Raw genomic sequence first — 27,611 nt, 5'->3', positions numbered from 1 at the left:
GCGAGCGGGGGCGCGCGCGTGCGCAGGCGTTGCGCGGAGGGACGAGGCAGAGCCGCCGCCAGGTCCGTCCGTGGTCCACGCCGCCCGTTGCGCCGTTCGCCCCGCGTCCGCCGCCGCAGCCATGGGAGTGCAGGTGGAAACCATCTCCCCCGGAGACGGTGAGTAGGCGCGCCCGGCGGTCCCCGAGAGCCCCGCCGCCGCGCGCATCCGCTCACCGCGCCCGCCTGTCTGTCTGTCTGTCTCCTCAGGGCGCACCTTCCCGAAGCGCGGCCAGACCTGCGTGGTGCACTACACGGGTGAGTCGGCGGGCCCGCGGGGGGTCCGGCCCGGGTGCGGCCGGCCCCGCGGCCGGGGGGCAGAGGCCCGGGGTGTGGCGACGACGGGGCCCGCGTGGCCCGAGGCCGAGGCCTGGGCGGTGGCAGCGCCCCCGAGGGGCAGCCTCGGGCCGCCGGAACCGGGACGGTCTGAGTCGGCAGTTGTGAGCCCCGGCTGCGGGCCGGGCGTGATCTCGCACTTCTGAAGCAGTTCTGTGCCCACTGCACAGACGGGGAAACTGAGGCTTGGGGAGGCGAAGTCCCCTGCCCAAGGTCACACGCTCAGGAACGGGCAGAGCCCTGGCCAGGGACCATCAGAAAGGATTTGCACCACTTCAGTGTCCCGGTTGACACCCTACCCCCGCTTCCGGCCCTGTCTTCAATGGAGATAAGGGCGAGGTAATTCCCAGTCTGCGGAGCTGCCTCTTCCCTCCGGGGAACTGGGGCTTTGCTCTCTGCTGCGGGTGGGGCGACGTCCCGCTAACTAAGTCATTGCTCTGGCTCAGCCGGCCTTGGAGGAACTGGATCTGCACGGTCGCTTTCCTCTTCTTACTCTTGAGCCGCTTACAAATCCAAGCCTCAGTGGTAGTGATGGCCCAGGCTGACAGAACATGTCATTTAGCCCCCAGCCTTTCTCGGATTCTAGGAGTAGAGACTTTTCTCATCCCCATTTTAGAGATAAGGAAACTGAGGCCCAGTTAGGGTAACAAACAGTACTGTAAGCGAAAGGAAATTGTAGCCCCTCAGCCAGAATTCAATTCAGACATCACAGTCATGTGCCTTGGGACCATCTTTTACTCCATGCCCTTACAAGGACCTCCTGGGTTGTATTGGGGAGGAGGGGGGAGGCTGAGCAGGCGGAGACTCTGTGGCTGGGGGCGGGGGGTGCTGATTGGTGTAGCCACGGTTGTTGATATGAATAACCTTCCCTTCCCCTCCTCCTTGCCTTTCTCCCCCTTTCCTCCCCCTCCCCCTCTCTCCCCCTTCCCACTCTTTCCTCTGTTCCTCCTCCTCCTTCCTCTGTTTCTTCTCCTTTGCTCCCTTTTCCTCCTCCTCCTCCTCCTGGGTAGTAGGCTGTAGGCAGTTCTGACCCTGCTGCTCAGGGATATGCTCTATGTTTCTCTCCCAGATCATGGGGGAGCCCTCTTTTGAGGGAAATGACTTTCACTGGGAAGGAGAAAAAGGGCAACTAACATGCCCCCTGCCTTCTATTTCTCTGGCTCTTTTATTTCTCTGGCCCTTCTCCATGGGTAGAAATGAGGGCAGGGGATGGAGGGAGTTAAGGACTGAACCTTTTAAAAGGCTACCAAAGGAGGAGGTATTGAAACCCTTCTTTGTAGGAAACAGTCTCATGCCTGGGAACAAAACTGGAAAGTGGTTTTGGTGTTGTAAATGGCTGTCTTTGTAGGCCACGGTGAGCGCCGGAGTTTAGGTCTGGTAGAGGAAAGCTTGTCAGTTTGGTTGTTTGATCAGTGGGATGGGAAGAGTAACCATTGCCTTTTACAGTGGGGCTGGGGTGCGTGAGCAGTTGATTAGTTCCCACAGCCAACTGGGGCAGAGACAGGGACTCAGAGATGATGAGGTGACTTCAGCCCCCCGTCCCCTGCAGTTTGTAAGTAGCCACACTAGGATAATTGACTACATCTCTCCGACTCCCAAGTCTGTGCCTCTCGTCCTTGGCTTACCCACCTCCTGGTGCTGATGGCAGGACTGGACACCGTCATGTAGGCAGAACCACATTTCACTGTGCCTCTTGGTGAGATGTCCCCACACAGCATGTCTGGAGCCTTTTTCTGAGAGAACAGATTGTCGTGGGACCCAGAATACCATCAGGGCTCCCAGTGCCTCTTCTCCAAGTCTGTTTTCTTTGAGGGTGGCACCCACCCACACGTTCCCAGAACAGCAGCAGGACCCTGGTGTGCATTAGGACAAAAGCTTTCTTTTTTATTTCATTTTTGATAAGCCCTACAAACACACCTTAGTGAGAAGCCAGCTCTGCCTCATGCCCACAGAATAGGCTGTTCTTGGGCGGGCGGCTTTGTTCCTGCGGGTCTTTGCCACCTGCCTCCCAGGAAGAACCTGTTTGAGACCTGTGGGGGTGTGAGAGGAATGGGTAGGTGCTTTGAGATTTCATCTGTAGCAGTTAAGGCTTTTACGCCCCTGGGAACAGAATCCATCTTGAGGCAGCGTGATGGGGGGGGATGAGAAATCCCATAAAGATTTGAGGATCTGCAGAGTCGGGAAGCCCACTGGGCCTCAAGAAGCAAGAAGAAATGCTCACGATTCCTCTTCTTTTCACCTCTGTTTATCTCTGCCTGGCTGCCTCAGTAGTCTCTTGTTACAGATTTGTTTTTCTGCTTCTCCCAAGTGGTGGATGGTGAAAGTCCCGTGTGTGCCCACCCCTCTCCTCCCACCCCCATGCCCAGTTTCTCTGTCTCCTTTTGAATATCTAGCTCAGATTGCTTGGCTGTGTGACTCCAGTGATTACAGTTCCTAGAAGAGAGAGTCTGATTGACCCAGGTTCGAGTCAGGTGAACACTCTTGATCCAGTCTGCTCTGGCTGGGTGTCCACTACTGCTGATTTGGAAGTAAGGTAGCCAAAATCCCCTCTCAGCCACCAGAGATATGCATAGCACAGACTGACTTTTACCACATGGACGTTTTAAATGCTACTGGTGGCTGCCAGTAGTAGCCTTGGTGCCACTCTCAAAGCTCCCTCTGGTGCCTTCTGTGGCCTGCAGCAGAGCACAGCATGAGCATGGCCTCAAAGGAAGGCTGCGCCACCTCTTTGTGATGCCAGAAGGGAAAAGGAAAACTTTGCTGTCACCAGCCAAGCACCTCCTAGTAGAATGACAGGCATTGAAGTGGGAGGGAGGAGGTGGAAAGGTAACCTGGCAAATATGTGCCTTGAGGATCAAGTGGATTCTCACAGCTCCCTCCTTGCCTCCAGTAGTTTCGTCATCTTTATTGTTGAGCTTGTCCTGACACACAGCTAGGCTTATGTCCCTTTTACTCACATCAGCAGGTCATGTGCCTGCCATTGTCCGAGCAGCCTCAAGTGGATTGGAGGAATTCTTTTTTATCCTCTTAAAAGGTGGTTCACATCTTGTCCTTGGGATCGGGTTTAAGTTGTCAGTAGTCTGGCTTCTGAGAAAAACCGAGGGTCCCCCAGCCCCATCTCCAGATGTCCACTTGGAGGGATGCTGGGGCTCCCGGGACAGGTGTGGCCACCTTCCTGCAGCCCCCCTTCCACTCTCTGCTTTTCTTTAGCCTCGGTCTCCCCTCTCCTCTCTGCTTTATTCTGTTCACTTCCCTGCTGAGTGTTTCTTGGCTGATGATCTGATGTCTGGAGGAAGGCTCACCATCAGCAGAGACTCCCCAGATGGCTTCCCCCTGTGCTGTGTTGAGGCAGACAGGCTGAGGCTGTTTGGGCAGGGCTGCAGCAGGACCGTTTACTTCCTGTAGCACATGTTTATTGAGCAACAGCAACAAGCCGGGCACTTGAGACATGGTCAGTGAACTAAATAGGCAAAGACCTCATCTGTGGGTGAGACTAATAGACTAATGGCGTGAAGGTGTGACACGTTCGGTGGTGAGAAGCTTTGTGGGGAGATTAAAGCATGAGGGCGTGGGGAGGGGGTTTGCTGCTCTTAGGGTGATTGGAGAAGGCCTCTGACCAAATGACATTTTAATATTACCCAACGGAAGTTGGGGAGTGAGTGGTGTGGCTGTCCAGGGGAAGAGTTCCAGGCAGAGGAAGAGCTGGTGCCGAGACCCTGAGGCTGGAGCATGCTTGGCGCGTTAGAGGAACAGCGGGGAGACCGGTGTGCTGTAATGGGATGTGTGAGGGGGAAGTGCCAGGAGTTGAGGTGATGGTGGAGCCTGGTAGGTTGTTATAAGAATGTTGCCTTTCTGAGTGAGGTGGGAGCCGTTAGAGGGTCATGAGCTGACTTGGACTTTAACAGGACCCCTCCCTTCTGGCTGCCGTGTGGACGTTGAACTGTTGGGGGCAAGGGCAGAAACAGGGCCCTGGTTGTTTCCTGGGTGTGTAGAGTGTGCCAGCCTGGGCAGGTGGACAGAGGTGGTGCCAAGTGGATAGTGATCCCCAAAGAGAATGTGAGTCCTTTGCTGAGTTCAGATCTTGCCTCTGCCATTTGACATCTTATGAGAGCTTGGGCAGATTGTCCCTCTTGTCTTAGTGTCCGTGTACCATCTGTAAAACGCAAGTGACAGCGCCTCCTGTGAGGAGTAGCTGGAGCATTAGAGCTGGGATGAGTGCATTCTGGGAGGGGCAGTACCTGTGAGGCCGTGTTGCATATATAGTCATGGAGGCTTCCTGTGTCCCAGGCACTGAGTGATGTATCCCCCCCGTCCTTCGTCCTGCCAGCACCACCTGTGATGTCTAAAGTGGGAGAAAGGCAGAGTCCTGGGCTAAGCGCTCCAGCCCCAAACTCACATGCACTTTAGGGTGGGTGCCCACCACCTGTGTTCCACAGTGGTTGACATTTTGTCATGTATGCTGTTTTTGTCTACTTACAGAATACATACATTGAGCTATAGTCTGTGTTTTTTTGCTGAGCCGTTTAAGTTGCAGACATCATGATGCTTTACCTCGAAATACTTGAGCATGCTCGAAGAATGAGAATATTCTCCTTGTCCTCCTACTGGTCACGTCTAAGAAGATTTAAAATGATTCCATAGCATCTAAAACCAAATTCATGCTGAAACTACCCCAGTTGTCGTCAAGGTGTTTTTTAAGTCTGTTTTCTTAAACAGAATTCAGTTGAGGTTCACTCATTGCAGTTGGATATTATGTTTGTAGTATCAATCTCACACTGATTTTTTTCTTACTGACCCTGGTTTTCCAAGAGAGCAGGCTGGTTATCTTACAGAACTACCCCGTCTGTCTCATTGTTTTCTCCTGGTGTTGCCTTATTCCTTCCACCGCCTGGATTTCCTGTAAACTGGAAGTTGAGTTTTAAATGTCTGAATGGTTTCTGGTTAAACATTTTAGTGGGAAGACTTCATACGTGATGCTGTCTACTTCGTACTCAGCACACACACTGTGGGGAATGTCACTGTGTGTGATGCTCAGGTTGATCTTGTGAAGGTGTGTTTCCCCTCCCAGTCAGCAGGCCCTCTGTGGAGCACTTGGACATGTTGCAAACACCCTGTTCCTTCTCAGCCTTTCACCTGCTGGGGTTTACACCAATTGATGGTTCTTACCTGAAGAAAGGATTTCAGTGGCATTTACAAAGTGGTGATTTTAAAATTCTTTCATACCCTCTGCATTTATTAGCTGCCTTTCCTCTATAAAATAGGGTAAAACTTCATTTTTTCCCTTTGATCACCAATTTTTAAAGTGAGGAATTGGTTTTATAGTCACCCCCAGTGGTGGCAAGTGGCTTTTTACTTTTTCCCCCTGTTTTTAGTATATTGTGAACTCCGATTTTACTCAGGGCCTTAAAGTCATTGATATTCATTATTCTTTTTGATATTCATATTGTCCCAAATTCAGCCAGTAGGAGCCCCTTCAAGCTGGTTCCAATACTTTTTTGACATGCTCGCACTGTTCCTTAATTGCTTCCTTGGTTTCACTGCCCTGGTCCTGGCATCAGTCATCTCTCCAAAGAGCTCTGGCTCCTTTCAGTGGGTCTCATTGACTTTTTTTTTTTTCACTAAGAGCTTTATTGAATATAATTTATGTACCATAAAATTCACTCATTTACCCATAGGCTTTTTAACTTGAACATTTTTGGTGATTGAAAACTGATTTTTGTGAAGTGCTAATGGGTTCATTATATCCGTAAACTGGGGATCATTTATCTGCCTTGGGATTTTCTCTAAAAATAGTTTAGCTGCTGTTTCCCATGGAAAAGGTCAGGGGTATTATGGATAACTGAGACGTGTACTATCCCCCTTCTCCCTTTGGCGCTCATGGCAAAGTTTGTTATTTTTATTTCTACTTTTCCTCTCTCCTGTTTTTTTACCTATTCAGGAACTCAACTGAGTCCTTGCTTTCCTTCCCCCAGCCGTCTTTAATTTTGGTCAGATAAACTCTAGCAGTGCAAAAAGTAGGAGGAAGAATGGGAGGGAGAGGGAGAAATAATCAGCTCCTGGATGCTGCTGTCTCTGTCTCCTTGCCTTCACTCTTCCCCTCCCAGGAGCTCAGACCACCCTGGCCTGCATTTGGTTCCTCAAACACACCAGCCTTTCCCCATAGGAAGGTCTGTGCCCTAGGCTTAGTTGCCACCACATGCCCCCACTCTCCACCTAAGGCAGGCTCTTATCGCAGTTTGAATGACACCCCTCAGTGGGTCTCCCCTGACCCTTGGCTAAAGTGGTTCTTTGCATATGCAAACCTCCAGTTTCAACAAAGCACCCGTCCATTTCCTTTTTAGCCTTCCTCACAGTCGGGTGGGGATATTATATCTGCTCTTTACCCAGCAGGCTCCAGGAGGCCAGACCTGCAGTGGTGGTGGTCTCCAGGGTCTCTCCATTGGGACCTGGCGTGGAGTAGGTACTCAGTGACTGTTTGAATGCGCAGTCACTTAGGACCTGGATTGGTCTCTAGCTGCAGTGGGGAAAGCCCACATTCTTGTTATGATTGGTATAATATTTCTATTTCCTTTAGGTTAGAATAAGAAAACAAGCATTTACAACATTTTGGACTTTGTTCAGTCCCTATGGATTAATAAAATTGTGGCCACTCCTTCCTCTCACATCCACTGCACACAGGTCAACACACCAAACCCTTCCCTCCGTCATTCAGCACATGTGTTAGGAGCTGGGGAAAGCCCCAGCCCCGCCCTCGATCGAGGTGCTTGCCTCGTAGGGAATGGTCCATTACAAGGGGAGTGCCTTGAGCAGCCTGCACCTGGCTAGAAGTGCGCATGGTCTTTGATGTGTGTGGCTTCCTCAGGCAGAAGGAGAGGGCTTGCCAAGTGTGCGCAAAGGTCTGGAGGGGAAAAGGTGCCTTTTTCTACAAGTGCTTGCTGACCATCTATAAAACGGAAAAGAGAAAGGTAACAATCGTGCATATTTCTACCACTTCTAGATAGCCACTGTTAAACAGCGTGTTTCCCTGTGTGCCTCTCCCCGCTGCCACCACCAGTTGAGACATGATGTGGCAGTCCTCTTATTTATGTTGTGATAACAGAAAATAGAAGGGCATGCCCACAAGGACGTGCATTCTGGTTTGTATCCTGGGTCCTGCATGTTCTTCCCGTTATGAGCCCTCCTTTGAAAATATACTTTTGGTCATACAATCTAAAGGGATTTAGCCAAAGGTTAGAAGCACTTCCAGATAACAGATGGGAAGTATGCCTGCACTCAGTTTGTGTGGTGAGGAGGAAGAAGTCGGTTTCCTCTTTGGGTAGATGTTCGACCTTTGATCATACTGTGCACATGGGGTTCTCAGAACCCCAGTTCAGGAGGGTTGTCCTGGGAATGCAACCACAGAGGCCCAGAAATGGAACAAAGACATAAGCTTTCAAATTAATTCCTTTTACTTACCTCAGCGTAGAATGTCTTTTCACCCATCATGACTGGGACAAGTGGGTAGTTGATATGTTAATCATAAAAGTGACAGGGCTTCTCTAACCTTTTTTTTAATTTATTCTTTTATTGAGGTAACATTGGTTTATAATGTATAAATTTCAGGTGTACATCATTATAGTTCGACTTCCATATAGACTACATCGTGTTCACCACCAAAACTCTCGTTGCCGTCTGTCCCAGTGCGCGTGTGCTCCTTTACCCTTTTACCCTCCCCCCACCCCCCTTCCCCTCTGGTAACCACCAATCTCTTCTCTGTGTCTAGGTGTTTGTTTGTCCTTGTTGTTTCTCTGTCTTCCACATGAGTGAAGTCATACAGTATTTGACTTTCTCTCTCTGACTTATTTTGCTTAGCATAATACCCTCAAGGTCCATCCATGTTGTCACAAATGGCAAGATTTCATCCCTTTTTATGGCTGAGTAGTATTCCATTGTGTGTATATACCACATCTTCTTTATCCATTCATTCGTTGATGGGCACTTAGGTTGCTTCCAAGTCTTGGCTGTTGTGAATAATGCTGTAATTAACATAGGGGTACATATATCTTTTCGAATTAGTGTTTTCATGTTCTTTGGACAAATACCCTGTAGTGGAATAGCTGGATCACGTGGTATTTCTATTTTCAATTTTTTGAGGAATCGCCATACTGGTTTCCGTAGTGGCTGCACGAGTTTGCATTCCTACCAGCAGTGTATGAGGGTTCCCTTTTCTCCACATCCTCTCCAACACTTGGTATTTCTTGTCTTTGTGTGTGTGTGTGTGTGTGTGTGTGTGTGTGTGTGTGTGGAAGATTAGCCCTGAGTTAACACCTGTTGCCAGTCCTCCTCTTTTTTGCTGGGGAAGACTGGCCCTGTGCTAACATCCGTGCCCGTCTTCCTCCACTTTATGTGGGACGCCTACTACAGCATGGCTTGATAAGCGGTGCATAGGTCCATGCCCGGGATCTGAACCCTGGGCCGCCAGAAGTGGAGCATGCGAACTTAACCACCATGCCACTGGGCCAGCCCCCTTCTTGTCTTTTTAATGATAGCCATTCTGACGAGCGTGAGGTGGTATCATTGCAGTTTTGATTTGCATTTCCCTAATAATTAGTGATGTTGAACATCTTTTTATGTGCCTGTTGGCCATTTGTCTATCTTCAGAAAAATGTCTGTTCAGATCTTCTGCCCATTTTTTAATCAGGTTGTTTGTTTTTTTGTTGTTGAGATGTATGAGTTCTTTGTATATTTTTGGATATTAACCCCTTATCAGATATATGATTTGCAAATATTTTCTCCCAGTTGGTAGGTTGTCTTTTCATTTTGTTGTTGGAATTCCTTTGCTATGCAGAAGCTTTTTAGTTTGATGTAGTCCCATTTATTTATTTTTTCTTTTGTTTACCTTGCCTGAGGAGACATAGTATTCAAAAATATACTGCTAAGACCTGTGTCAAAGATTGTACTGCCTACATTTTCTTCTAGGCGTTTTATGGTTTCAGGTCTTACATTCAAGTCTTTAATCCATTTGGAGTTAATTTTTGTGTATGGTGCAAGATAATGGTCAACTTTCGTTCTTTTGCATGTGGCTGTCCAGTTTTCCCAGCACCACTTATTGAAGAGACTTCCCTTTCTCCATTGTATGTTCTTGGCTCCCTTGTCGAAAATTAGCTGTCCATGGATCTGTGGGTTTATTTCTGGGCTCTTGATTCTGTTCCATCCATCTGTGTGTCTGTTTTTGTGCCAGTACCATACTGTTTTGATTACTATAGCTTTGTAGTATATTTTGAAGTTGGAATGTGATACTTCCAGCTTTGTTCTTTTTTCTCAGGATTGCTTTGGCTATTTGGAGTCTTTTGTTGTTTAATATAAGTTTTAGGATTCTTTGTTCTATTTCCGTGGAAAATGTTGTTGGGACTTTGATAGGGATTGCATTGAATCTATAGATTGCTTTAGATAATGTGGACATTTTAACTATGTTAATTCTTTCAGTCCATGAGCATGGAATATCTTTCCATTTCTTTATGTCATCAATTTCTTTCAGCAATGTTTTATAGTTTTTAGTGTACTGATCTTTCACATCCTTGGTTAAATTTATTCTTAGGTATTTTATTCTTTTTGTTGCAATCGTAAGTTGGGATTGTTTTCTTGATTTCTCTTTCTGCTATTTCATCATTAGTGTATAGAAATGTAACTGATTTTTGTTTGTTGATTTTGTACCCTGAAACTTGACTGTATTTGTTTATTATTTATAGTAGTTTTTGGTGGATTCTTTAGATTTTTCTATATATAAAATCATGTCATCTGCAAATAGTGACGATTTCACTTCTTTCTTTCCAAGTTGGATCTATTTTCTTTTTCTTTCCTGATTGCTCTGGCTGGGACTTCCAATACTGTTTTAAATAAGAGTGGCAAAAGTGGGCATCCTTGTCTTGTTCCTGTTCTCAGAGGAGTAGCTTTCATTGTTTCACCACTGAGTATGATGTTAGTTGTGGGTTTGTCGTATATGGCCTTTATTTGTTGAAGTACTTTCCTTCTATACCCATTTTATTCAGAGGTTTTATCATAAATGGATGCTGTTTCTTGTTGAATGCTTTCTCTGCATCTATTGAGATGATCATGTGATTTTTATTCTTCATTTTGTTAATGTGGTGTATTAACATTGATTGATCTGTGGATGTTGAACCATCCTTGCATCCCTGGAATAAATCCCAGTTGATCATGCTGTACAATCCTTTTAATGTATCATTGTATTAGATTTGCTAATAGTTGAAGATTTTTGCATCTATGTTCGTCAGTGATATTGGTCTGTAATTTTCTTTTTTGTGTGTTGTCTTTGTCTGGTTTTGGTATCAGGGTAATGTTGACCTCGTAGAATAAGTTAGGAAGTGTTCTCTTTTCTTTAGTTTTCTGGAAGAGTTTGAGAAGGGTAGGTATTAAATCTTTTAATGTTTTGTAGGATTCACCAGGGAAGCCATCTGGTCCTGGACTTTTGTTTTTTGGGAGGTTTTTGATTACTATTTCAGTCTCCTTACTAGTGATCGGTCTATTCAGATTCTCTGTTTCTTCTTGGTTCAATTTTGGAAGGTTATATAATTCTAAGAATTCGTCCATTTTTTCTAGATTATCCAATTTGTTGATGTATAGCTTTTCATAGTATTCTTTTATAATCCTTTGTATTTCTGTAGTATCTGTTGTAATTCTAAACATTTTATTTCAAATCCAAACAGAAATCATTTATTAAAGGGCCACGTCTGTCTTTGAGGATGGTTCTTTTGGTGGAGTTTCCCATCAAGATTCTTGCAAAAACTAATTTTGCCTTCTTTTAAAGTAGAGCAAGACTATTGTAAGGTCATCTAAATGTCAAACATTTCTAGATTTTTAAGATTTCTTTCTCTAAACATACATTGATCTCATCCACACACAATTATTCACTAGCAGTATTTTTTAGTGACTTGCCTTTATTGAGTCTTACCAAACAGTCAGCTAGGACCACCTAATCACACTCATATTTCATTTATTTACATGCTATTTAATTACATTATCTATACTCAATAAGTATAGCTGACGTAAATGGATTTGGGAACAAATACAGCTGACCGATCCTTGGTAGGCATAAAACTCACATGAGAAAGAAGGAGTGAGGATGAGCTGGAGACTGGGGCGTGAAGACGCTGTTCACCGCACTGGGGCTGTGCAGGCTGTGGTTTTTATGAGTCTCTGGTGGGGCAGTTAAGTATAAAAGGTGCTTGAGAGAACTTCTGTATATAATAATGAGAAGAAAGAGGGGAAATAGCTAAACCTAGCTCAGTGTACCCATATGTACCTAGGTTAGTGCATTTATGTGTGAATGTTCCAAGGGGCTTCAAATGCAAATCTGCAGAAAAATTGGTGATTTTCAGTTTGGTTCCCCCAACTCCATTCAACCATTCTGTTTGTACTTAGGAAACTACCTATTGAGTTGAAAATAGAAATCCTTTCTCCCTCTCCCAACTGTAAATGGCAAGAACTTTATTTTGTTTTGAATGTTTGGGGTTTAGGATGTTCTGTTTTGTTGTTGTTATTGTTTGATTTAGGTTTGGGTGTTTTGTTTTCTAATCATAAAACTTTCCGTATTTTGGACCCTGTTCGATGCTGCCTGTGAAAACCACCTGCAAAGATTCATCAGGAATTAAAAAACACACTGTGGTCATGAGCTTCAACTACAGCAAGTGCTGAAGCCCTAACGCTCGAGTTGCCTTCTTCAGTCATCTTCCCTTACTCAGCAGAGGGTGTATGGTGACTGCCTTCCACGAAGCAGAGTGCACTGGAAGTGGCTCTTTTTCTGTTGGATTATTAGTGAAATAATAACCCAGTGGTCTTCTTGAATCTCCAAATCCTGACCTTGTGTCTTAACCACTGCTTCTGTAACTTGGGCCAAGCACCAGGAACACAGTCCAGGGGCACTTTGTCAGCAGCTGCTGGCCAAGTCTGCCTCTGCTGGTCCTTCTCAGCGAGAGCACTGTCAGACGAGCAGCAGGAAAGAGCAGGCAGCCATGGAGGAGGAACTCGAGACTCTTCCCCACTCCGTTTTTTTAAATTTTAAGCCCTCCTGCTCCCTCTCCAAGAATTTGAGTCTGGCTCTTCCCCCAAAAGAACAGCTAAACAGTTTGGGAGGAGACCCAGGAGAAGGTGACATCAGCTGCCTTGCAGCCAGAAGCTGCTTTCACAGTCCCTCAGGCAGCCATAGGTTTTGCTCCTTTCATGGTCTTGTGCTTTTAACTGGAGACCCCCAGATTTTCACATTTTCCTCACTGATTAGTAATTTAAAGGTACTGAAAGTAAAAGCTGCCGTTCTGAGATTACCCCTCAGATTCTTCCTCCCATATAGGGAAGAGGTCTAAATGTGAAAGTCTCGTGTTTGTTCTTAAAAATTGTGCAAGTGAGGCAAATCCTAAAGTGCTAATGAATGCCAGCATTGTGAATGCCAGGGGTTGAGCTGAGTGCCACAGGGACATAGAGCCTCTGAGTCCCTGTCTGTGACCTCAAGCCGCATTCAGCAGGAAACAAGAATTAATTCTTGAAATCAAAAGTATGGAGCTACCCCAGGCAGTTTCTGGGTTTGTGTGTAGTTAGAAATGAAATCAGTCAGTTCTGCAGGTAGAAGGTTATGTTGGTGATGGTTTTTGCTAAGAGTGGCCTTCAGAGCTTAAAGAGTGTCGGCTGCCGTGTCTGAACTGAACCTCAGTTGCCTTCTCTCAGCAGAGCTTGCTTTCTTGAGGAAATTATGGCACTAACTTGGCAGGTGGCTTTGCTGTTCAAGGGCTCCAGGTCCTGGCACAGAGGTGTCCCGAGTTAAAGGGGAGCAGCTGCTGAGACTTGACTCGCTGCCTGCTTTACCTGCTCCTTCCCCAGAGGCAGCACCTTGCCATCCACTGCCAGGTTGGGTGTAGGAGGTGAACATATGTAGGATTTTAGTAAATCTCACTTTTTTTCTTTTTTTAAAAAGCAGTTTTGTAGAGGCATAATCGACATCCAATAAACTGCTCATATTTAACACGTACAATTTTATAAGTTTTTATGTTTCTTTCTACCCTTCGAAACCCCCCCTTCCCATCCCCCACAATCACAAATATGCTTTTTCTGTCAGCATAGATGAGTTTACATTTTCTAAAGTTTTATATAAATGTAATCGTACAAGATGTACTCTTTTGGCTGGCTTCTTTCACTTGGCACAATTATTTTGATATTATTATGTTCATGTATCAGTAGTTCATTCCTTTTAATTGCTGAATAGTTTTCCATTGTGTGGATATACTTGTTTATCCATTTACCAGTTGGCAGATGTTTGGGTTGTTCCAGTTTTTGGCTGTTACAGGTAAGTCTGCTATGAACATTTGTATAGAAGTTTTTTGTATGAACACAGGCTGTCATTTATCTTGGATGAATATCCAGGAGTAAAATAGCTGGGTCATATGGGAGGTGTATGTTTAACGTCAACTGCCAAGCTGTTTTCCACAGTCGTTCCATTTTACATTCCCACCAGCAATGTATGAGAATTCCAGTTCCTCCACATCCTCACCAGTGCATGATGTGATCAGTCTTTTTAGTTGTACTCATGCTAATGAGTACTAGTCATATCTCTTAGTGGTTTTAATTTGCATTTTTGTAATGATTAATAATGTTGAGATATTTTCAGGTGCTTACTTGCCATCTGTATATCTTTTTCAGTGAAGTATCTGTTCACATCTCTTGCCCTCTTTTAATCGACTTGTTTGTTTTCTTATTGTTGGGTTTTGAGAGCTCTTTATATATTCTGGACACAAATCCTTTATCAGGTGTATGCTTTGCAGAGATTTTCTCCCAGTCTGTGGCTTGACCTTTCACTCTTAAAAGTATCTTTTAAAGTGTGGAAGTTTTTAATTTTGATGAAGTTCAATTTATCCTTTTATGGATTGTGCTTTTTGGCCTCATATCTAAGAAAGCATAGTCACAGAGGTTGTTTCCCTATGTTTTCTTCTAGAATTTTATAGATTTAGTGTTTATATTTAGGTCTATACTGTATTGAGTTGATATTTGATTATGATGTGAAGTATAGATCCGGTTTTTACTTTTTGCCTGTGGATATCCAGTTGTTCCAGCCCAGTGTATTTTTCATCTCAGGCATCGTAGTTTTCATCTCTGTAAGTTTAATTTAAATCTTACTGTCCTGCTCTACTAATTCTAACATCTGTGTCAGTTCTGGGTTGGTTTCAATTGATTGACTAGTCTCCTCATTGTGGTTCGTGTTTTCCTGCCTCTTTGCATGCCTGGTAATCTCTGGATGCTAGATGTTATGAATTTTACCTTTTGGGCTGCTACATATTTTTATTTCTGTAAATCTTCTTGAGCTTTGTACTGGGAAGTACTTAAGTTACTTGGAAAGAGTTTGATCGTTTGGGCTCTTGCTTTTATGATTTGTTAGAGGGATCTGGAGCAGTGCTTAGTTTGGAGCTGATGAGTCCCCACTACTGAGATGAGATCTTCCTGGGTGTCCTACCCCGTGCCTCATGAACCATGACTTTCTCCAGTCTGGCTGGTGGGAACAGGCCCTGATCCCAGCCCCGTGTAAGCGCTGGGCACTGTTCCTTCTAAACGTTTTGGATGGTTCTTTTCCTGGCCTTGAGTAGTTTTCTCAGACACATGCATTGGTTAGTATTCTGCTGAATACTCAAGGGGGACCCACTGCAGATCTATGGGGATCTGTCTCTCTACAGCTTTCTCCTCCCTGGTACGCGTCCTCTGGACTCAAACTGCCTTGAGCTCCATCCCAGTTCCCTCTCCCTGGAAACTCCTGAGGATGTAAGCTGGGGCAGTCATAGGGCTGCCTTCTTCTGGTGCGAGTTTTCCATCTCTCAGGGACCGCTGTCCTTTGCAATGTCCTGTCTCTGGGTTGTTTCTCTCTCCCTTTTTTTTTTTTTTTGGTGGGGTTTTTTATTTGTTTATTTTGTGTTTTTTTATGTATATAATTTTTATTTATTTATTTATTTTATTCCCCCAAAGCCCCAGTAGCTAGTTGTATGTCATAGCTGCACATCCTTCTAGTTGCTGTATGTGGGACACGGCCTCAGCATGGCCGGATAAGCGGTGCGTCGGTGCGCGCCCAGGATCCGAACCCGGGCCGCCAGCAGCAGAGTGCGTGCACTTAACCACTAAGCCACGGGGCCGGCCCTATTTTGTGTTTTCTTTGCTTGGTGTGTTTTGGTTTTGGTTTTGGTTGTTTAGGTGGCAGGGTAAATCTGATCCATATCCCTCCATCTTGGCCAAAACTGCCTATTTTGATGTCCCAGCTTCTCTTACGTTCTGCATTCAGCACTGACCAGCCTGATTCGCACTCCAGAAAATACTGTCTGCACATTCCTTCCTGCTTCTTAACGGACACTGCTTCCTCTCCTGCATCACCTCCTCCCCCAGTAGCTTACAGCTGTGTACATAGTGGTCTGTTCCTCCCTATTGGGGAAGCCCTCCTTCTAGCACCTCCTTCCCCCTATAGCCGCTGGCAGTTGTGTGACATCCTGCTCAGTTCTGGGGATATTGTTTACCTTTTGGACTTAGATTATAGGAAATTCCCTCCTCAGGCCTAAAGCATCCCACCATTACCAGTAACACCACCCAACCCTTCTCTCTGAAGATTTCTCCTCTGAGGAAGTAGGTGAGATTGACAGATGGTGACTGTGGTCTGATGTTCTGGAGCGAGGCTTGTGTCTCTTCCCAGGACAACAGCTCATCTGAAATAGGGTAGGAGAATAAAGATCCTCGGCAAAGCTCCGGACTAAAGCCCCTTTACTTAGAAATCCTGCTTCTTGGCTTTTATAGTTTCTTAAAATAGTAGGGAGAGGCTTTGCCCCTCCATGTCCCAGAAAAGCTTGAGAGAGCTGGGGTTAAATAGACACCTTCCCAGACCCATAGTCTCTGTGCTGAGGAGCATCCACGTCTCCAGGCTGGCTCAGCCCCAGATAGAGGCTGGGTCCCACCTTGTGCCCCCGGCCTGGTACCAGTCAGACAGTTGAAGCATTTCACCCTCAGGCAAAGCAGGATGGATGCATGTAACATCTGGAGGTTGCTTGGCAATGCATTTGATCAGGAATAAAAGGGTAGTGCAGGGTGTCTGTCTCAGTACCCTGTGGTTTTTCATTGCAGTCAAAATACAGTCTTGTCCTGGGTGGGTGCATGTTCAAATTTGGCAGGAAATAAGATAAATTTTTTTGTAGATATATTGTATTTTTTATTCTATGAGTTGCAGCCCATTAGTGTATCATGAAATAAATTTGGGGGTCACAATCAGCATTCTTTTTAAAAATGAGAAGTGCATCCCATGTAGTAACTATTACATGTAAATTTTGTTTCATTTATACAGGTTTGTGTGTGTACTGGGTCCTGATGTAAACACTGGTCTGTCGTCTCAATCAGTGATAGCCCTTTGTGGTGTGGGTTGTTGAGTTCCATTTCTTTGTTAGTCTCATGGCAGCACTACAGTGGGGTGTGCTAAGTAAATGTCAAATAAAGGTTTACCTCATACCAGTTAGGTTACTTTCAGCTGCAGGTAACTGAAAACCTGACTTACGGCAAAGCAGACTTTTAATCACCTCAGAACACAAGTCTTGAGGGAGGTAGTTTGGGGCTGGTTCAGAGCAATGTGACGACTCCTCTCTGGTGCTCCTGACTTTCTCATGGTTACAGGGTGGCTGCCATGGCTCTGGACATTACATCCTCATGCAACAACCTTCAACTGGAATGGTGGAAAGGAGCTTTCCTCCTGAATGTGTTTCTTCTTTACTGGTGAGGCAGGTCTTTCCTGCAAGATTCCAATAGACTTCACAGTTGGTCTGAGTGCCCAGGCTGGCCCATATTCCCAACCCGCATCAGTCTTGCCATAGGAGAAGGGCTTAGATTGATTCTAGTTCATCTCCTGGGCCAGGCTGTTGCTGCTCCTGGAAAGTTGATGTTCGGTTAGAAGGGGAGGTGGGGGTGCTGGGTCTGAGTTTTCCAAGGGTCTGGAATGTGCTCCAGCCTGGGTTCCAGGTGCCCCTCTGGGCAGGCTTTTCTCTGGGTTTTGTCCAGCCAGGCTTTGCAGACAGTCATGGCTCAGGGGCCAGGGACCACCCTCCCATCCTTGGCTCCTTCCCAGGGGGCTTCCTCACCCAGTGACTTCTCCACTGTGGATGCTCAGGAATCCCTGGGGCTCTCCTGAAGGTCTGCTCTAAAGGGCACAGACCAGGAAAGGGCTATTTCCGGTCTTCAGTCTTCGTTGTAGCTCACGGTCCCTGTTGGGCTAAATAAAGCCTTTTGCTAGAGCCAGGCCCCACTCCTCACTGGCTCTGACCTTGGGCAGGTACTGAGCCTTCAAGTTGGTTTCCTTGTTTCTGAAACAAGCAGTCTCGGGCAGGTGGATGCAAAGGCTCCCTGCCTGGCCAGAGAAAGGATTTTGAGAATCCTAGCTCTAGGTTCATTGCCTACTCTCACCTTTAACGCTGAGTTCAGTTGGGTTGGGGTCAGTGTATGAAGCAGAGCTCGAAATGCGCTAAAGGGAATGTCTACAGTGAGTATTGTGGAGAGTGGGGCCCTGCTCCCAGCTACTCATTTATAGAAAACTACTCAAGTCCTGCCATTTGTCCTTTCCTTTATCAGGTAGTGATTGTGTTCTGGTAAAAGGTGAGCCACATGTACACCCCAGCTTGCTAGTTGTGGGGTGCCAGTTCCTGGCTCTGCTCTGACTTGGCAGGGGTGGGTCCCCAGCCTCCTGTCTCCCTCTCAGGCCTCAGCTCCCAGCTGCAGGCTTAAGCAGTGTCAGCACCCACCCTGCCCCAGGACATCTGTCTCCCCTCCTGCTCTGTTAGGACAGCAGTTTCCGTCCCCCTCACTCCCCGTTTCCTATTTTGTCCAAGTACAGATCGTCTGGAGACGGTGATAAAGCTCTCAGTTGTCCTCTGCTTCCCCATCCCACTTACAAGTGTTGACATTGTTTCTTAGGTTGGGATTTTGTTGGGATTTCCCTCTAAAAACAGAAACACAACAGAATTCAGTGTTTTGCTGGGTCTTCTGAGTGACGCTTAGAACCATGGTGGGTGCCCACCCTCAGCCTCCAGTGAAATCAGCTTTGTGTTAATTGTGTGTCAACAACTGGCTGGCCCTTCCAGTTTGGGATGCTGGTGTGAGAGTTTTCAGGCCGTCAGTGACAGCTGTTACAGTTGGCTGAGACTGGCTTCCAGAGAAACCAGTGCTCTGGTCTTTTTTGAACAGGGAGTTGCAGGTGTCTGTTTCTCTTTTCTCGTGGCGCTCACCCTCTGGCATCTCCATCTCTGGAATTCCCCCTTTCAGTGCAGGGTGTCGTTGTGGTTTGTCTGGCTTCTGGGAAACTGGAATAGTAGAATGAATGTGGTTTTTGGATTAATAGTCTAGCTTTACTACTTCAGCAAGTTACTTCTTTTCCCTCTGCCTCAGTTCCTTCATCTGTAAAATGGGGACAGTGCTATGGGGAGGATTAAATTCATGTATGGGAAGTGTCCAGCCCAGTCCCTGACTCGGAGTGGAAGCGCTGCCCACAGTCTGACTGGAGTAGTTAGCAGTTCACTGGGGAGGGGTTTGCCAACACCACTTCTGTGCCTCTCTGATTCTCCCACACCATCTGGTATCGTACAGTTCAGTTCAGTTCTGACACTGCCCACATTTCTGTAAAAGATGACAGGTGAATTGAGGAAGGAATATTGCTTCTTGCACTGTATGTGACTTTGAGCCATTGTGCGTACCTAAAGGGCTCCCAGTTATTCTTAGTCTGGGAGGAAATCCACAGGGTGCTGAAATTCATGCCAGGAGTGTATGCACTTCCCTATTCTCCAGACCAGGGTAGAGTACTGCCTGCCTCTGGTCGTCAGGTTTCTGCTTGGCGTCGGGGAAGAGCTTCCACAAGCCCAGGGTAGAGGGACTACCCCAGCTCCTTAGAGGCCCACTGAGGACGGAGGAAATCCCCCTGGACACCACAGTTCCTCCTCAGGCCCAGGACACCCTGCTGGGCCCTTCAGTGCTGGCATCTGGGATGGGCACTCTGCTGCTGGCTGCTGACTTGCCTCGTGTGATTACTCCTTGTTGCTCATGTTACAACTGCCCTTTTTCACAGGGATGCTTGAAGATGGAAAGAAATTTGATTCCTCCCGGGACAGAAACAAGCCCTTTAAGTTTATGCTGGGCAAGCAGGAGGTGATCCGGGGCTGGGAAGAAGGGGTTGCCCAGGTATGCTCTCGTTTGTTTTGTGTTGTTTTCTAGTGTCTACCTTTTAAATTATGTTTATGGGTAGGACATTCATATGGCTCAAAAATCAAGAAAAGTATACGTGAAAAATTTCACTCCCATCTCGCCCTGTCTTTCCAGTGTTCCTCCCCAAGTAACTCCTGTTATTAATGTTTCTTGTATAAACATCTTGTGGTCTTTAAGCATACACAAAAACATATGCCTTTTATTTATTTATTTTTTTTTTTCCTTTTAGACACACACACACACACATTGTTCTGCACTTGGCTTTTTCACTTAATCTGTCTTTGATCCCTTTAAAAGAGGAGGACGCTCTCTTACAGGAGTGTATTGTAATGCACTTCACCAGCACCCTATCGATGGCCGTTTGGGGCGTCTCCAGTATTTCGCAGTATTGTAACAATGCTGCAGTGACTAATCTTGTTTGGACTTTATTTTACATTTGTGCAAATGTTGCCATAGGCAGATCCTCAGAAGTGGAGTGAGGGATTCAGAGGCTGTGTGCACTGTCTTTTGACATATTGCCAAGTTGCCATCTTTAGGGATTACACTGTGCATTGCCATCAGCAGGTTATGAAGGTGCTTGTCTCGTCCCAGCCCCGCCAGCACAGTGTGGTGTTAAACTTTTGACTTCAGGACAATATAATGAGTGAAAAATGTTATCTTTTTGTAGTTTTAATTTGTATTTGTCTTATTACTGACCATGTGGTGTCAGACCGCTTCTGAGATGTCCTACTCATGTAGAAAGTCATTTCGTTTGTCTTGAGTCTGTTTCGTCACTTCTCGCCTCCCCATTTGTGTAAACAGCTTTTGTTCTGCCAACTCTACGAAATTCCCAGTAGATAGTAGGGGACCCAAGCTTGCCAAATTCCAGTTGGAGTCTATCCTCCCATCGAGCCCAGGAATTTTTTTCTTGGCACTAACCAGGTAAAAGGATATTTATAGTGGCCTGAGACCCAGGGGGCTATATAATTAGGCCCTGTATGGTGGGTAATTAATCTATTTCCCTTTCACCAAAGAAAATTGGAGATTTAACCAAAGTGAAGAGAAAGATAGAAATCTTTCTCTTCTCCAGAACACACATTGCTCTGCTTCCTCTATAAAATATCGCTGATTTATCACCAAATAAACTGCTTAACTTTCAGAAACTTTAAGCCATCCCACTCCCAGGTGTCTAGATTTCTGTTGCTGCAGAGCAGAGGGTTGGCAGTACTAGAAAGAGAGGATCTTTGTGGATTACTTCCCTTTGGAACCTCACCAACCGTTCCTTTCTGTCCCATCCTGTCCCCAACCCCCACGTCTGGCCAGCCCTTGAGTCTGTAGCCCATCCCCCATCTCCTGTACCAACCATTGTCCACACCACAACTCATCTTCTGCGGCTGTTCTGCAGTGGAACAGTAATTGTGTGTTCCAAGAGCCATAGTTGCCCTGAGATAGTGTTATCAGCATGTGTCACATCCCAGGCTTGGCAAGGCATGACAGGATGCTGTCCCAGTCTCCCACTGGACCTAGTGTGCTTTGGGGTCAGTCACAGCTCGGCCACTTGTGAGAAGTCTGAGTGGTCTGACCCACACAGAGCATCTTCTTTTAAACTCCTCCACAGAACATTTCTTCAGCAAGTGAGAAAAGAGGGGTTGTCTTGTGTCCCTTTTCCTTTTCTTTTGATAATTTTGTTGGTTTGGTTTTTTATGTTTGTAGGTATACAATCCTGTCACAAGTAGTATTTTCAGCTTGCTTTTTTCGTCTGATGATGTATTTTGGGCATCCTTCCATGTTAGTACATGTAAGGCTGCTATATTCTTTCTAGTGGCTAACCTGTGGTGCAGATGTGCCTTGTAATGGGCATTTGGGTTGTTAACAGAAGATTCTGCAAGTGAAATTGCTAGGTAAAGGATATGATCCTTTTGAATTTTATTAGATAAAGCCATATGCTTTTAACTGTCCTTACCACCTTGGTCCAGCACATCCCAGTTTCTGAAGGGAGCTGTGTAGGAAGCAAGGCTTCTGAGTGGCCTTGTAAACTTCATTACAGCCTGCGGCTTGCTCTTCATTCACCATCTCTTGGGCTAGGTTAGAGAGCCAGGAATGCACACGTGGACACTTAAAAGAGACAGGTAAAAGGGTAGAAACAGAACAGAGAACCTGCTCACTGTTCGGAAAGTAGGTATTTAAACTTAATGGTGTATTTGATTAGAAAATGAAAAAAGTTCAAATATATTTTAAAAAGTGAAAATTTTCCCTCTATCCTAGCCTCTATACTCTGTTCTCCCATAGAAAAACACTGGTATTATTTGTGTTCCTTTCAAAGATGTTTTTTTGTTTATACAGGCGATTACAAATATTTTCTTTTTCACACAAATGGAAGCATACTGTACCTGCTACTGGGTACCCCAGAAAATCATATTGGGTTTTTTAAAGTTTTTCTGTATTTCTGAGTGTGAGTATAAATATAGAAAGTACAGAAAAGTAAACTACCCCCAAATACTACTTTCTGTGTGTTTTCTTTTAAAGGAAAATTTTGATCAAAGTGTTCCTTTTTCAAGAGCATAGGTGCCACTTAACATGTCCTTTGAGTAACAGGCCACTGAAGGAGTAGGTAGTGACACTTTCCAAATGTTGGCTGCCCAGAGTGAGGTCAGTAAGACTTGGGCAGAATGGTTGAGGCCCTGATCGTTCTGGGAGTTGAGAGGAGTTTTTATCTGCCATTGGGCCCCTTGGAGCCAGCTGCAGGGGTCATCCAGCCTGACTGCCAACCTCCACGTTCTGCACGGGGGGTGCCCAGCACCCAGGCAGCCACGCAGTCCCTGGAATGTCCTAGTCACACCATCCTGGCCAAGGGATATCCAGGCAAACAGCTCAGCTTCTTGCAGAGACAGTTGGGGAGTGCGTCCAGCTGATTCTTTCTTCTTTCTTTTCACAGATGAGTGTGGGTCAAAGAGCCAAACTGACTATCTCCCCAGACTACGCCTACGGTGCCACTGGGCACCCAGGCATCATCCCACCAAATGCCACCCTTGTCTTTGACGTGGAGCTTCTAAAACTGGAATGACAGCAATGGCCTCCTCCCTGTGCTCCCTGTCCTTGGGTAAGGAGACTTGAAGCTGAAAGGCCTGTAACCACCTTTGCTCCTCCTGTGTTATGCCCAGTGTTTGATGGAGAGCAAGAGACCCAGAAATGCTGTGGGTTTTTTTGCCCTCGACGTTATTCCTCTATCGGGTAGCCTTTCGGTTTTAGTTACTAGTGTATACTTTGAATGTAAAAGTTGGTCACCCTGTGGAAAAGGATGGCATATACTTTCAAATGAACTCATGGGGATGGGGCAGCTGATGGCAGCTGTTTAAATGAAGTATTTTTATATGTAGGTTATAAACTGAAACTGAGATGGGAACTGGAAATATAGGCCAAATTTTTAGTGCCACCATTTTAGTTCTTTAGAAGTAAGACTGTTGATGACTTGCTTGCCCTGTCCTAGTCTGTGCAGCTCCCTCGTTCATACAGTTGTGATTACTGCCTGGTAGATGATACGAGAGGCGCTTTACCACCTGGGCCACCTGCCTCGGGGAGCAAGCCTAGGACACTTGAGGACAGCAGGCCAGCTTGTTATCAGTGGGTTGACAGGTGATGCCAGAAGATGCTTGTGAAGTATAAAGGATGCTCTCAGACAGTCCTAGAAAGGGATCCCAGGGACCTGAGTCAGCCTTCCTGTGCAGCAGGTGAGGAAACGGGCCCAGAGAGCACGGGCTTACTCAGGGGTGCATCCAGGCAGTGACAGACTAGGACCAGCTCTTTCCTGCTTCCCCATCATGGACGTTTTTTCTTTCCTCTCCCCTCATTTCTAGAAAGCCAAACTCAATATCCAAATGGCACATAACTTTTCGTGTAGGTATTAGAATCTTAAAACACAGGAAGCGTCATCTTTCCAGTTGGCCCTAGACCTCTACATCTGCTCCCCTCCTGCCCCTGGAACCATGGGGCCACAGCCAGGGGCTGGGTGAGAATGTTTTTGTTTGAAAGCTGCAACAAGTGGCTGCCAGCCTGTCTGTTATGGTGTAACCTTGTCCTGTTGTGGACTTGTTTAAGTAGAAGGGGTTTTTTTATTACTAGCTATTTTCTCTGTCAGTGGTTTGAGCCCTCCACACCTGGGTCTTACAGGCCTGGTCGGGTTTGATGACTCTGGCTTCTCCACTTGTCGTTTCTACCAGGAAGGAACTCCTGGCACTTTACAGAGCCTCTGTCTACCCAGAGGTCTACACCTAGTCCAAACCCTCTTTCCTATTCTTTGAGAGCTGAGTCTTTTGAACATAAGTGTACTTAAGGGAGCCTTGGAGTTTTCCTGATTTGAGAACAGGCTTTCTGTAAATTTGGTAGGACAGAGGCAGGGGAAGGAAGGGAGAGAGGGATAAAGGGCTACGCATCACCCTGGCCTAAGCCTCCCCTACACTGCCAAAGAACATCTGAGCGTCTTGCAAGGGTCTTGAAGGAAAGCCCAAGGGCAAACCCAGGAGGTTACAGGTTTGCATGAATGAATGAAGACTGCACATGTTTTCTAAGTCAGTTTAACATGAGGAATACCAGCTTAGGGCTGTGCACATTAAAGTCACCAGGGAAGCTTTTAAGACTCCTAATGCCCAGACCAGTTAACCGCAGTCACTGGGACTGGGGTCCCATCATTAAGATCTTTTAAAGCCCCCAGGTGATTCCTATATATAACCACGTTGGAGACCCAATGATAATGGGCAACTGTATTGTCAGTGGCTTTGTGGACTGCCCCTCCTGCTGTCCTCAGCAAGGTAAACTGAACCTTGGCTTTGAAAAAACACTTGGCCAATTGAAGCGGGAAGGAGGTTGCTCACCTGCTGTCCAGCCTGAGCCCAGCTGGCTCTTCCCCCTGCAGCAGAAGTGGCTTGGTCCCAGTGAGACCTGCAGCCACTGGGGAGGGACTTGGTGTGACAGACCTTCTCCCCACCACACACAGAGACCACTGAGTTGCTGGAACTCACAAACTTTCTGTCCCCAACAGATGTGCCACGGAGGGATCTGGCGCCTCCAGATGCGCACGCACGAGTCCGTACGGAGCTTTTCCTGATGTTCCACTACACTCTTTGTATAAACATCCACCCGACTGAACGTGTTCTGTCAGCCGGCTTTGCTCTTCCCCTTCCTCCTGTATGTGTGTTGACCTAAACGATATGCCATAAACCTCAAGTTACTCATTTTATTTTGTTTTCATTTTGGGGTGAAGATTCAGTTTCAGTCTTCTGGATCTAGGTTTCCAGTTAAGTATTAGTCGAGTATTAACAGCACAAGTAATGGGTTAACTTTAGAATAGGAATTGGTGTGGGTGGGGGATGCAAGAATCTTTATTTTTATTTTATTTTTTTTGATGAAATTTTTATCTATTATATATTAAACATTCTTGCTGCTGCGCTGCAAAGCCATAGCAGATTTGAGGCGCTGTTGAGGGCCGAATTATTCTCCAAGTTGAGAGATGTCCTTTGGTTGAATTAAAAGCCCTACCCAAAACTGAAGTGGGGAGGGGAGAGCCTTTGCATCCTCTGCCCCACTCCACCCTCCCCTGAAACCTCTGCCTTTTGAAAGCAGATCGTTTTCACTGCGATGTTGGATGCTACAGGTATCTGTCCCCGGCCAGCAGGGACCTCTGAAGCCTTCTTCATGGCCTGGCTTTTTTTTCCCCCATCCTGTAGTTTTTCTAATGGATATTCAGGACTTTTGTAATCTCATATCTATCCAAGCTCCACTTCCTAAATTTTAAGAACTTTAATCGAGAGTTTAAATTGAAGGTGCTGTTTGTAGACACTTAACACCCAATGAAAGCCCAGCCATCATGACAAATCCTTGAGTGTTGTCTTAAGAAAATGATGCTGGTCATCGCAGCTTCAGCATCTCCTGTTTTTTGATGCTCAGCTCCCTCTGCTGATCTCAGAGTTTCCTGGCTTTCCCTTCCCCTCTCTCACCCCTTTGCTGTCCTGTGTAGTGATTTGGTGAGAGAAATTATTGCTGCCTACCCCCACCCTCACCTCCAACCCCCTGCACTACATATGAGTTTCAAGTTTTATTATTGCAATAAAAGTGCTTTATGCTGGCTTTTCTCAGCTCGGTGTGATGGTGGTTACTTTCAGGTGCCTCCCCCTGCCATTTGGTGCAGGGGGATGGGGTTGGGGTGTGACAGTGGGATGTGGTGTTGGAGGTGGTTTCTTGGCCAAAGAACTGCAGGAACACCCTTCCCTCTTGGCCTTTCCGGGGAGCGTGGGGGGCACTAGATTTGCATCTTCACCTGAGGAGGGAACTACCTGGAGTTCGGGCTGGAGTCATCAGGGAGCACCCCCTCACCCATCGTCGAGTAGAGCACCATGCTGGGGGGCGTTTATCAAGAAGTGGGAGATGCAGCCAACTCTCAGGAAATGAGTCACAACCAGTTGGAGATGTGCTGCCCGCAAATTGATGAAGAGTTATGAAGGGAAGATTTGGTTTTAAATCGGTGTCCTCAGTAACATTTGGTGTGGAGATTCTTTATCGTGTGGATAGGCTGGGTGCTTGCAGTAGGTTTCCCTGGCCCCTCCCCTGTACATTCTGGTTGTACTCCTCCTCCATTACGGAGACCACCAGAAATGCTCCCACACCTTTATAGACACCTTCCAAAATTGCTCTGATTGAGAGCCTTTGATTAAATAGAAAAGTTGAAGAACTTAATGATTTTTCCAAATCTGTCCCTTTATTAATTTAAGTCATTGGATGATATTTCAGAGTCATATCTTTTCCCCAAAATTCTTTTATAAAAATCGTCAAACAACAAATGAAAGATTTTTACAGTGAACACCTATATACTCACCATCTAGACTCTGCCATAAACATGTTACTATACTTATTTATCACATATTTATCCATCCCTCTACCAACCCATGCTTTTATATCACATTTCAGAATATATGGCAGACATCACTACAGTTCCCCCTAAATACATATCATTAGAATTCATTATTTGTTTAGACTTCTGTACCCTAAAACCCTATCAAGATACAGAATATGACCATCATCTCAGAAGGTTCCCTTATGCCCTTTCCCAGTCAGTCCCCACCCTACCCCCAGAGGCAACAATTGTTTTAATTTTTTCTACCATAGTGTTGCCTATTATAGAATTTAATTTAAATGGGATCCTACACTATGTCCTCTTGCACTCAGCGTGGTACCTTCACTCACACATAGGGAAGCTGTTAGTTCTCATTGAACTTAAAGTTCAGAGAAATCCTCTGGATCAGGCCCGGGGGTCTGTGACAGGCAGAACCATGGCCCCCAAAGATGTTCACATCCTAATTCCCAGAACCTGTTGAATATGTTACCTTACAGGGCACAGGGATTTTGCAGATGTGATTATGTTAGGGACTCTGAGGTGGGGAGGTTACCATGGATTATGTGGGTGGGTCCAGTGTGATCACAAGGGTCCTTAAATGAGTCAGAGATGTGAGGACAGAAAGACATCCGAAGATGCCGTGCTGCTGGCTTTGAAGGTGGAGGAAGGGACTACAAGCCAAGGAATGCTGGCGGCCTCTAGAAGCTGGAAAAGGCCAGGAAACAAATGCTCCCCCAGGGCCTCCGGAAGGAACCAGCCCTGCCAACACTTTAGTTTTAGCCCAGTGAACCCATTTTGGATTTCTGACCTCCAGAACTGTAAGATGATAAATTTGTGTCATTTTAAGCTACTAAATCTGTGATAATTTGATACAGCAATGATAGGAAACTTGCGTTAGGGCCTTTGTTTCTTTTAGTTTTTGTTTTTGTTTTTTTGCTGAGGAAGATTCGACCTAAGCTAACATCTGTGCCAGTCTTCCTCCACCTGTATGTGGCATACCACCACAGCACAGCTGGTGAGTGGATTAGGTCTGCACCCGGGATCCGAACCTCGAACTTGGGCCACCGAAGCAGAGTGCATGGAACTTGAACCACTCGGCCACAGGGCTGGGCCCACGTTTCTTTTAGTTTTAA

The 27,611-nt window shown here is 46.1% G+C and overlaps 1 protein-coding gene across 2 annotated transcripts; it reads left to right on the top strand.

Moving 5' to 3' along the window:
* FKBP1A (FKBP prolyl isomerase 1A) lies at positions 1–25,723 on the top strand. Of its 2 annotated transcripts, XM_004433844.2 has the most exons (5): positions 1–158; positions 249–296; positions 19,480–19,592; positions 22,531–22,695; positions 24,631–25,723. In XM_004433844.2, the coding sequence occupies exons 1-4, from the start codon at positions 122–124 to the stop codon at positions 22,657–22,659; spliced, it is 327 nt and encodes a 108-aa protein (XP_004433901.1). In that variant the 5' UTR covers positions 1–121; the 3' UTR covers positions 22,660–22,695; positions 24,631–25,723. The 2 variants fall into 2 exon arrangements, with proteins under 2 accessions (XP_004433901.1, XP_087301614.1); XM_087445488.1 differs by lacking the exon at positions 249–296 and having other exon boundaries at positions 36–158.
* The last annotated feature ends 1,888 nt before the right edge of the window (positions 25,724–27,611 follow it).

The sequence above is a fragment of the Ceratotherium simum genome, chromosome 21 (assembly GCF_057802395.1).
Source record: "Ceratotherium simum simum isolate JZ-2026a chromosome 21, ASM5780239v1, whole genome shotgun sequence".
In the NCBI taxonomy this organism is placed as follows: Eukaryota; Metazoa; Chordata; class Mammalia; order Perissodactyla; family Rhinocerotidae; genus Ceratotherium; species Ceratotherium simum.
This window is presented reverse-complemented; position numbering and strand designations above follow the sequence as displayed.